An 11,561-nucleotide genomic window follows, 5' to 3' on the forward strand; every position below is an offset into this window, starting at 1 on the left:
GGAGGGAGAAGTCCTGGTGTAGCGCAGGCTCATAGGGAGGATGTGGAAATCAAGCAATCGCAGGGCACGGCCTGGTTTAGGGATGTCAAATCGATGCCCCAACATTAGCGGCCCCCCTGGCCCCCCAGAGCTGGCTGCAGCGGGGTTATGATGGAGTGTGCAATGCAGGGCACGCCGCAGCAGCTGGGGGACAGTCTTATAGTGCATTGGGTAGGCGGGCAGGCCGCTAACAGTACAGTAACAATGTGGGGGGGGGTCCAAGGCGCAAAGGCCACTCTCTGCTGCTCGAGGGGGCCAGGCGCCGAGGGCCACAGATGGGACACTGTCAGGTGCAGCAGGGGGAATCTCGGATCCGTTCAGGAGTCCTCCGGGGGTGGGGGGGAGCCTGGTCAATGCAAGGGGAACGGTCGCGGCCCAGAGAGGGGCACAGACGCAGGTGGGACACTTCGTTATGGCAGTTCTGGCACCCAGCAGGGGCCTGCAAAGTCGCAGGCAGAGGCTTCGCCGCCCACTCCAGCCCCCGCTCACCTGGCCCGCCGTGGGGCGAAGAAATCCTCTGTCGGCAACGGGGAGGCTGCAAAGATCGCCAGCGCAGCTGGAAGCTGTCACAGCGCCGCCCGCCAACAGAGGGCCCAGCAGGCGACTCGCCGCAAGTCACGGCGTCCACAGTGGGTCTCCCCGGCGGCCGCAGCAACTCCTCAGAGCGGTGGGAAACGGGGCCACCGTCGCAGCTGCCCCAGGGGCGAGTGGCAGATCCGGGAGTCAGGCAAGCCAGGCGGAAGGCCCGGATGCTAGGCGACCGCCGGGGCCGGGTGGAATGTGAGGCCCAACTCCAACAAGGGTGCCAACCAGGTCCCAGGAGGACCGATCGAGTCCAAAATTGCACAAAATGTCCAGTGCAGTAGCGAAAGCACCACGGCTAGCAGATGGTCCTTCACAACGACTGGGACCGCAGATGTGAGCAGATGAACGCCGAGACCGCACGGAGCTGAAAGGCTAGGCAGCCATCTTGGGCTGCTCCACAGCTCCACCTCGAACCATATTTTTCTAATGTTGCAACTTTGTTTTATTATTTTCTGATGGGGATAATGTGTATGAATGGGATTTATGAAGCACACACCTAGCTGGGGGAAGCAACTGTGCACTGAACAGGCGCATACAGTAGTAATGAATATGAACTTTTACTTTGTAGGTAAGGATTTTATGAAATTATATTTTTTTTCTATAGTGAATTTAAATCCAACTCCCATTTAATAAGCCTTTTTAATCTGGAAATGTGATCCTAGTTCTGAGGGTGGGGTGGCACCTGCATTTACTTGGCCAAAAAATGGAATCCAGAAAAGACAAATGCTGGTGCGCTTAGACATGTCACCTTGTGGTTTTCCAGATTTTTTGGAAATCATCCTGACTTTGTCAATGTTCTGCTACAAATCGAGTGTCTTTTGTCTTTCCTCCTGCCTGCTGCTACAGGTTCTTGGTACTCTTCTTGAGATTATTGGGGTAAATGTAAAGAAAAATTTTGATGCTTTTTCCCAAAGCCTGATCTGCCTGGGGCATCCAAACTGTATTGAAGTGTATGTCCTGCATAATCGGAAAGGAAATGGTTCACTGAAGTCCACGTGTGGAGAGGGCTATGGCTGGTTGAAATAGTAGGCCTCAAATTTTGTTAGCAATTAGCCTGTGAAACATTCAATTTATTGGGCTGTTACCTGTTCATTTATGTATTTATTCATATCTAAGCGCACAGAATCGGCCCTGAGGCATTGTGGCACTGGTTACAGAGATGGCGCTGGTTACAGGAATAGTGCGACTTAGTTACAGCATAGAGGCATACAAGCATACAGGTTTAGACGATAACAATATTTAGCAATGTGTGCCTGTTTGGCTGTTGGTAGAGGAAATTTAGTTAAAGAGCGGTTTTGAGTTTTTTTCTAAACTCTGTGAGGGAGCCTTACGCTCTTAGAGCGTGGGGGAGATTGTTCCAGAGTTTTGGTGCTATCTAGGGGAAACCCCGCCCTCCTGCTGTAGTCTTATTGATGCGTGGTACAGTGAGTTGGTTAGTGTAGCACAGTCTGGTAGGTCTGGATGAGGTCGGTCTGAGAGATATGATGGTGCAGTGTGGTGGATACATTTGTGGGTAGTAGTCAGTACCTTGAAGGTGATGCGTTCTTTGACAGGGAGCCAGTGAACCGATTGTCTTGCCAGTGAGTGTGGTGAATTGAGCCAATGCATATAGCAAAGAAAAGTTGGTAGCAGTCCAAAAAGGATGAGACTTATTAAATGTGAGGGGTAAAGATCGTTCTTTCGGAAACCAAGAGAGCCTTCAATGTACTAGTGGGTGATAAAACATCAGATTTTCTGAAAATATTAAAATATGTTAGTTTTTGTGCAATCGCTTTCTAGCTTTGCTGACTGTGTCCTTTTATTTTACAGGCCACCACCGAAGCAGAAGAAATAAAGTTTTTGGACTAGAATATGTATGCAGCAAACTCTTGTAGGTTGGAAATGAGCTTATTCCAAGCCCCAGCTTATGTGCTCTTTAAAGACAGGATAGGTTGAAGAGCCCTTTTCAAGCCAACCAGGATACCTTTTTGGATTAAGACTTCCACAGACTGTAAATTGTAAATGATAAATTGCTACTCCCTTTATTGTAAATCCATTTAGATATTTGTATAAAACTGATTTTTTTTCTTATTTTTTGGTTCTTATTTTTGCTTGATGCATGGACGTTTTTGGATGAGAATTTTTAATAAAAATATGAACCAGATTAGTTGTGTCAGTTAGTGGTAGTGTTGTTGCAAGCAGTGTCTAGCAAGCAAACCAGTCTTGATGAGTTACCCCATATCTAGGCCTTCACTCTAGGGGAAGGGCAGGTGACTCTAGAATCCAAAGTTCTAAGCGTATTAAATATAGGGAAATTAAAGCCTTGAAGAAATTACCCATTTCCTTCTCTGAACTACAGCTTAGAAAGAAAAAAATTACCCTGAAACACAAAAATTTGATAAAGTACTTGAAAATGGATCAATATCTTGAAGCGCACCAATTGATGATGCATAACCTCTGCAAGGGCAGGGATGAAAAATGTTGGGCAACTGTCAATACTACACTTATGCCTGTAAAAGACAGACTTGATTGCCCCATCCAAGCGGAGGTATGGTGCTCCTTCTGTAAGGAAAAGTTTGCCTTGCCTTCTGTCTTTTCAAGGGAACAGGATTTGGGCTTAGGTCCACCAGTGGTGGGTGATTGTCTGTGGGATATTGAGGATATTATGTGGGCTATTAATAAACTTAAACCATCCAGAGCGCCGGGCCTGGATGGTATTGCCCCTTTTGTCATAAAGGCAGCCCCTTAAATGTGGGCAGAGTTGCTCAAACCCATATTTGATATTTTCAAATACCATATCCCCAAATCTTGGGCCCAAAGCATTATTGTCCCTATAGTCAAAAAAGGGGACGTTTTAAACCCATGGAATTATAGGCCAATAGCGCTTTTAGATGCAGCTAGTGTAAGGTCTTTGGAATTTTACTTCTAAGGGACCTTAATAAAGTGATTGGAAGGAATGCTTCCTTTAAGCAAATTTCAAGTTGGCTTTAGAGAAGGTTTAGGAACAGATTTGAATGGGAATATTTTGGCCCACTTAATCAAAAATGGGTGAAGTTTTTATGGCATCCTTGGACCTTTCTAATGCTTTCGACGGGGTTATCGGAGCAAGACTGTGGAATAAAATGCTAGCAATGAATTTTCCACATAAGATTGTCCAACTCTTGGCTCTGCTACATAGTAATACCTCGGTCAGGGTGCGCTCAACCCAAGAAGGCCATTGATACTAAGTGTTGGGGTCAAGCAGGGCTGCTCACTTGCACCCACGCTCTTCAACCTGTACGTTAGCGATGTGGAGAACATGTGGCAGGGTCCTTCCATCGCTCCGTTAAGGTTGGGGAGTTTGGTTATCGAGTGGATGGCCTTTGTGGATGATTTTATTATTTTTGACCGTACCCCTCGTGGCCTTCGTAGAAAGATGAATATTTATCAATATGCAATGATGAACAATCTTTCCCCTAATGCATCGAAATCACAAACTATTGTAGTTTCTAAGAAAATTGTCAAACCGTACATTTGGAAGATGGGAGATGATCCGGTGGAACAGGTCCAGGCTATAACATACTTAGGGTATACGTTTTCTAATAAATCTAGCCTAAAGATGTGGAAATGGAGTCTTGTTGAAAAAACATCTAAATTAAAGACTCAAATGAAATTTGAGTGTTAGGTTATGTAAATTTTCGCTCTTATCAATAAGATGTTTTTATCTTGCGAAATGTGAGCCGGTTCTTTTGTATGGTCTGGACATCTGTAACCATGACATGGGCTTATATTTGAATGTGGTTCAGGGGAAAATGTGGATAGTATTGGGCCTTTCCATGGCAATCACTAACGCCATTATTCGCCATGAGCTATGTCTTATCTCACTCAAAGCAAGATATTTGTGGAGACAATTAACCTTATTCAGAAAAATGAATGATGATCCCGTTAACACCCTATATGAGTTGTTAAATAAGGTCGTTGAGTCCGGGGCAGTGAAATCTATCAGGGAATTCAATGATAGAATGAATTCTCTGCTAGATACTTTAGGTTCTTGTATATATGACCTGGTTCAACGACCTGGACTAGTTGAGACTTTTATTTAGGGCAGATTGGGTGGATACAGTGAAAGGCATAGAGTCCTTTGCAACTTATAAGGAATATGCTAATTTCGGGCATGCAAGGGAATGTATTTCCCTTTACTTAAGGATTCCCTTGCCATAGGGCGAGAGTAACATTTATACGGTTTAGACTCAATCAGATGCCGACTCTAGAATACATCGCTGGATACATAAATATAAGGGGCTTAACTCAAAACAAATTAGCCTTACATGTTTCTGTGGGGAGACTGACATGATAGAAACCCTTAAGCACCTTGTTCTAACATGTACCCATTTTGGGTCTAAACAAGCTTTCTATCTCAAAGATGGATTTAATGGGGATTTTGAAATATCTACTAATTTGCTTTGGAGTCGCTGTATGTGGGGTGTAAATATCTCCTTAATTCTTGCATTGAACTCTTTGCTCCAAAATATTACGCAGGAATTGGAGGTAAGAAATAAAGAATTTAATGTGTAATGTCTTTACAGTGGAATAACGGCAATGAACATGAGGAAAAAAAGGCTGGGAGAGATTTTAAAGATTTTATGATGTTTGTGATCTTGAAATCTTTTTCTTTGCCATTGTATGGCATTTTAGCATTGTCTCCATTTTCTTATATATTTTTTTTGTATATATATCTAGGCCATCACTCTTCTCTTTTGGTCTCTTCAAAACTCATTGTGACACAAACCCTTTTAAACCTAACCAGATCCTCCCCCCACCTCAACTTACTGTCCCCCATGCCGGGTTGCCTGGCATTTAAAATTGCTTTAAATTCCTGTTACTTGTCTAGAAATCCATTTTTGCTCAGCTTTGTGAAGATACTAGTACAGCGAGTTCCAGTCACCAATCAGTCTCCTGCAGTGGCTCCTCACTGTCACCTTTCCCATAACTCCCACACATAATTGGAATGCTTTCCCTCTGACGATAAAGCAATCTGTTCAGTGGTGCTCTTCAAAATGAGGATGAAACTCCACCTATTAGCAGTGCTAGGAGTCCCCTTGTCTGATCACTCCTGCCTTCCTATATAAACTGCCCACTCAAACCCACCTTGCCTGCATTCTGCCCTAAGGACTACTGTATTTAATTTGTAACTGCTTGCCTCAGGCTCCCAATGTTAGAAATGTTATGACCTTTATTCCCATCTCCTGGTTTGCTCCTAGTTGTGCTCCTTCAACACCTGGAACAGGTCATTCAATTCAGCAATACATAAACTAAGGCCACTCTTGGATAAACCAGTGGAAGATTCTCAATTATTTGGCAAGGTGGTAGATGAAGCTCTAGATGGGGCCAAAAAAGATCTTGACACTCGAACATCTAGGGCAAACATCAGGCCAGGCTTCTCAGGCAACCTGTTTCCCAGCAAATGTATGTTCCTTTTGGACCACCCATGTGAGAAATCGGCCACCCTGCATTCCTAAGCGGGCGACCAGTTGGTACTCTGGGTCAAAGCCTCAACAATTCACCTATTCTGCTCCCCCAAGACACACATGTAGCAGAAAGCCTTAAGGAAGAGGACAAACCTTGTGAAGGGTTTCCTTGTAAGGGAACATTCTCATTTCTGTGTTAATTCCCTTCAACCTTAACCAGCTCTTTTGTGAGACTCTATCCTGGACTAAGTGAGACTTTTTCTCACTCATGTATTTTTGATCTGATTTGGATTCTGATTTCGGTTTTTGGAGTCTGACTAACTCCATAGGCATCTACTTTTGTATGGTGACACGCAGCACATTCAGTGCAGTGTCAGAGGTCCTTTTGGATTTCTCTTAAGGTTTAAACACCTTCTCTTGGGTGAACTACTGTTCCCAAGAATAGTAAAGTGAAGTTGACTTTACTTTTTCTTTCTGTAGAGCCAGCACACAACAATTTCATGTGGCGTGCTTTATTTGATATTTGTAACACGCACTTAGCCCAAAGACATCAAGGGGCACAGTATATGGTTACAGTATGCTTCTGGTATAGTCTACCCTTTTCATGAGGCAAATTACTTAAGTACTGTTACATATTTGCAAGATAAAGTTGGTACAAGCTAATTACGTACTATTACATATTTACATAGTGTTATTGGTGCAGCAAAGTTGACATACTTTGAAATATAAGTTCTAGTATGGATCATTGGGTGGAAGTGTGCTAGTCTAATTTGCTAGTCTTGTGATTTTTATTTTCAGAATGACCAGAGATGTCATTTCTTAGGTGATTCTGTCATGGACAGGGAGCCAGTGTAGGCTTTGTCTGATAGAAGAGATGAACATTCTTGGGTATGTTCAGTGCTGCTCTAATAGCATTATTTTGAACTACTTGAAGTTTATTTATGTTCCTCGTACTGGTGCCTGCGAAAAGTGATCTGCAGTAATCTATCCTAGATGAGATCGGTGCTCTTGCTAAGGTGATACTATTGTCAGCCGAGAGGAAGGGTCTGCTTGATCTGAGGAGTTTATATGTATAAACTGCAGAAGAGACAATGGAGTTGACTTGTCTGGTAAGGGAAAGCAATGTCTATGTAGACTCCCAGTGTTTTTATTTCTTTGGCACTTGGATGTTAGTGCCGTCTGGATTGGTATTTTTTTTTTTTGGGCAGGTTGTCAAGTTTGGTTTTGTTTCCTATTAGGATGAGCTCCGCTTTGTCATCGTTAAGGCACAATTCATTTTGTTGAGACATCCGTGTCATGACATCCTGTTATAGGGATGAGTATGCATATCTGTGTAATTGGTGTATGTGATACCCATGTTAAGTTTGTCAAATAGGAGCTTCGTGAAGGCATTGTATAGTGTTGGTGATACACATGAGCTTTGTGGAACACTGCATGCCACTGGTGTTGGGGGGCTGGGGGGCTGTGGTTGGGAAAACTCATTGTACAGTTGGAGAGAAAGGATTCAATCCATTTGAGAAGTGGACTGCAGTTTCAAGGTATAAGATGTCATGGTTGACCAAATCAAAAACTGCGGAGAGGTTGTATAGGAAAAGACTAGAGGTCTCCTCTGTCGTTGAATTGGTCCATCTGTATTTTGAGATCTAGCAATGCTGTCTGTACGGTGACCAGTTCTGAATCCTGATTGTCAAAGTCCTAGTAGTTTGTTGAATTCTAGAATTTGTTGTATTTGTAGATAAGCTGCTTGGGCGAGGATTTTTAATAAGAAAGGTACTGTTGTGATGGGTCAAATCAGTGGGGATGTTGGGGTCGGGTGTTTTTTTTCTTTCCGTAGGGGTAGTACCCAGGCTTCCTTTAGATCGTCTGGTAGAGAGCTTAGAAGCAAAAGAACTGTTGATTACTGCAATGAATGGTGCTAGTTCCCGTACGCATTATTTTATCAATGTGGTGGGACAAGTGTCACCTTTTGCATCTGGATGGTTTTAGGGCTGATCATTTTAATTGTTTCTGTAATGGTCACTGGCCTGAAGGTAAATTTGTTGGATATCAATAGTTCTGGCGTCTTGGGTGTAGAATGGTGATCGTGTCAAGATTACGTTTGTTTTTTTACTTTCTATTTTACTTTGCAGGAGGGTCATTTTGTCTGCTAGGGCTTTTTGTACATTTGTGCACCATGGTTGGTCTTTGATGAAGTGATCAGGGGTTGGGGTCGGCGATTCAAGCTCGCGGAGGATGATCAGTTCCCTGGGACGTGATTGCGCATTTTGAATTCTGGTGTAGAGCTTACTCATAGCTTTGATGGCTTTCTTAGTTATTGGCTAGGGATTGGAAGACGGCTTTGTTGGTGTAGGTGATTGCCTCCAGTTTTCTGCTGATCTTTTGGCTACAGGCATCGTTTGAAGTTCTGGTGAAAACCAGGTGTTGGTATGGGCTTTAGGTTTATTTTATTTCGTTTTCTAAGTCCATAGCTGTTAGCAATGTTTTATTATAGTTTATCTAGGGAGGAGGGGCTGTTTTCTAAGTTCTCCAGCATGGGGTCTGGAATGGATTCACATGCTCATGAATATTCCCAGTCAGGCTGGGAATCCTCGGTAAAGAAAAATCAGTATCAGTTTAGTTTCTGATCTTTCTTTCGTAGTAGTAACCAATCACTGATCTCTGCGTCATACTGACCACAACAATGACTGCCATCTCCCTAAGCCCCGCCTCTGGCAGCCATCCTCAGATTTTTACCGCACGTTCAAGTGTTGGGATCCTCGTGCTATTGCTCTCGAGCTTTAGTGCGTTTTCACGCTTTTTCATAGGAAAATTCTCTCTTCGGTCAAAAGAGCCTCAAGCTCCACCGTTTCTTTATCTGATCAACGGGGACCCGTGTCGGATTCTTCTATGCGCCTCAAGGGTGAAGATTTCGTCGAGCCATGCTTTTGGAGGACTCCAGAAGTTTCAGGCCCATCTCGGACATGGCCCAGGAGAAGGGAAGCTCGATGCCCGGAAAGCGGTTCAGGCTCTGCCCTGGATGCCAGCTTCAGAATGTCTTCAAGGAGGACGAACACTCCCTTTGCCTCTACTGCCTGCATGAGGACAAGACGCACGTGGAGAAGGACTGTGCGTTTTGCGGGAACATGTCGGAGCGGACCATGAAGGACCGCCATCTGCGTCTCGCCAACTGGCTGGAAGGGAAGAGCCCATCAGGCGAGAAAAAGAAGTCTGAGCGGTCTTCTAAGACCTTTGAGGGCGCCCCGGCGCGGGGGCCTAACAGAAGGCCAAGCACCGCGAGTCCGCTGGCACAGGGAGCGCCGAACGGTCGGGCTCTTCGGTTGCCAGGCAGGGCGCAACCTCCCCAGCGCCATCAACCACGAGCCAACGCTCTGGCTCGGGTAAGAGGAAGTCCGAGCACCCGGCGAAGCTTCTGGAGAGGCCCCGGTTGAGCTCGAAGGCCCTGCGCCCTGCTCAGCCCTCCTCCCCGTCCACGACCCGTGGGGATGATACAGGGACAGACACGGCCGCGACGGGGACAGACGACGAAGTTTACGACGAGGATCTTCCGCGCCCGACGAGATTGGATCGTTTCATGCCATGATCGCCAGGGCATCCAAGCTTTTCCAGCTCTGCCCGGAAGAGAAGAAGGAAGGTTTCCTTTATCAACGACGCAAGACCAAGAGGAAGACGGTCCTCGCTGTACCTCTACTGGACGATATTTGGGATGAGGGTCTCGCCCTCCTCAAGAACCCATCCACAACGCCTGCGAGAAGGGATCGGTATGAGAAGAAGTACCGGGTCCCGGACGCGGCCCCCTTGTGCCTTCGGGCACAGCCGACCCTGAACTCGGTAGTCTCCGCGGCGGCCAGGAAGAAAGCGGGGGGGGGCATCGGCCTCTACGTCAACCACCTCCCAGGTCAGCGAGGGAAAGAAATTGGACACGATGGGACGCAGAGGCATCTCATCGGCAGCAACGACGATTAAGGCTGCCAACGCCTTGGCTATCGTAGCCCGCTACGATGGAGTTGTGGTACAAGATCGCCCCCCTGCTGGACTTCCTACCGGACGACAAGAGGCAGAGGCCCTAGAGATCTTGCAGGAAGAAGTGGCGTAGGACCACGCCATTACGATAGCGACGGACATCGCTGACACTGGGTTTCACCAGTTTGGCAACGGCGTGTTCCTTAAACAGCGTGGATGGCTCAAGGCAACGGACTTTCCGGCAGGACGTGCAGACCAGAGTTTTGGACATGCCGTTCGACGGGAGCAACCTGTTTGGGAAAACAGTGGACGACTCCCTGCAAGCCATCAAGGCGGACACGGAGACGGCCCGGGCTCTTGGTGTTCTCCAACGACGACGGCCGCCCTTTCGGAGCACCGGAGGCAAGCAGGGTGCCTCCAAAGGTTCCGGCGGCGGATATTCCACCTACCGTCAAGCGGCCCGTTCGTCGTCACAGGAAGCCTACATGGGAGGAGGCAAGTCGGGCGGACCCTGCCGTCGTCGCCAGGGAGGACAAGGTGGCAAAACCTCATCGAAGCAGGACTGAACTGGCCGTGGGGTCGGGTCCCGACCGAAGCACCCCGTTGGGAGGCCGGCATGCGAACTTCGTCAGCGTGTGGGACTCCATCTCCACCTACCGTTGGGTGCTGGACGCCCAGGGTCACACGCTCGAGTTTCTAAAGAAGTGCCCGCGTGTCTCCCCCCCCCCCCCCCATACTCCCAAACCCCCCCCCCACCCCCCCGCCAGGCCCGTGGAACATCACGTCCCTCAACTTCTCTTGGAGGTAAAGGCGATGCTCAAGAGCACCATCGAGCTCGTTCCAAAGACGCTTCAGGGCTCCCAAGTTTACTCAAGATACTTCCTCATCTAGATGACCGGAGGATTGCGTCCCATCCTGGACCTACGACGACTGAACAACTTCATCAAGGCACAGAAGTTCCGGATGGTCACCCTCCAGCACGTCCTGGGTCAGCTGAAGGAGGGCGATTTCCTGTCGTCGTTGGATTTGGAGGATGCTTACTTCCATATCCCCATCCTAAAGGGACACTGAAAGTTTCTCAGGTTCGTGGTTCAAGGGCGTCACTACCGGTTCAGAGCCCTACCCTTCGGATTGAGGTCGGCACCCAGGGTGTTCACCAAGTGCCTCGCACCGGTTGCGGCGCGGCTGCACATGGAGGGGATCCACGTCTACCCCTACCTGGAAGACTGGCTCATCTGAGCAAAGACAAGAGAGCTTGCATCGGAGCACACGGCGAGGACCGTCCAACTACTCACGGACCTGGGATTCTCCATACACTACGCCAAGTCCCACCTGGTGCCCGCGCAAGACGCACTGTTTCTGGGAGTGAAACTCGACACTGGCGCTTCTGGCCTCACCGTCGGAGGAAATGACGAGGGCTATCTTGGGCAAGGTGCAGCAGATGCTGGTTGCGGACGCGGCCAGGGTGAGGTCCATCAAATCCCTCCTCGGAATGATGTCTTCTTGCATTTATCTCATCCGCCTGTGCAGGCTTTGGATGCACCCGTTACA

General features: G+C 47.3%; 1 protein-coding gene across 1 annotated transcript in view; it reads left to right on the plus strand.

Annotated features, from left to right (window-relative positions):
- Positions 1–2,767, plus strand: part of FBL (fibrillarin) — an 80,286-nt gene extending 77,519 nt beyond the window's left edge. The window contains exon 9 of the mRNA XM_069604967.1: positions 2,434–2,767. Within this exon, the coding sequence (XP_069461068.1) occupies positions 2,434–2,458 (25 nt within the window). The 3' untranslated portion in view covers positions 2,459–2,767. The remainder of the gene's footprint in view (positions 1–2,433) is intronic.
- Positions 2,768–11,561: the final 8,794 nt, after the last annotated feature.

This window comes from Ambystoma mexicanum, chromosome 1p, assembly GCF_040938575.1.
Source record: "Ambystoma mexicanum isolate Mex_15411 chromosome 1p, UKY_AmexF1_1, whole genome shotgun sequence".
Classification (NCBI taxonomy): Eukaryota; Metazoa; Chordata; class Amphibia; order Caudata; family Ambystomatidae; genus Ambystoma; species Ambystoma mexicanum.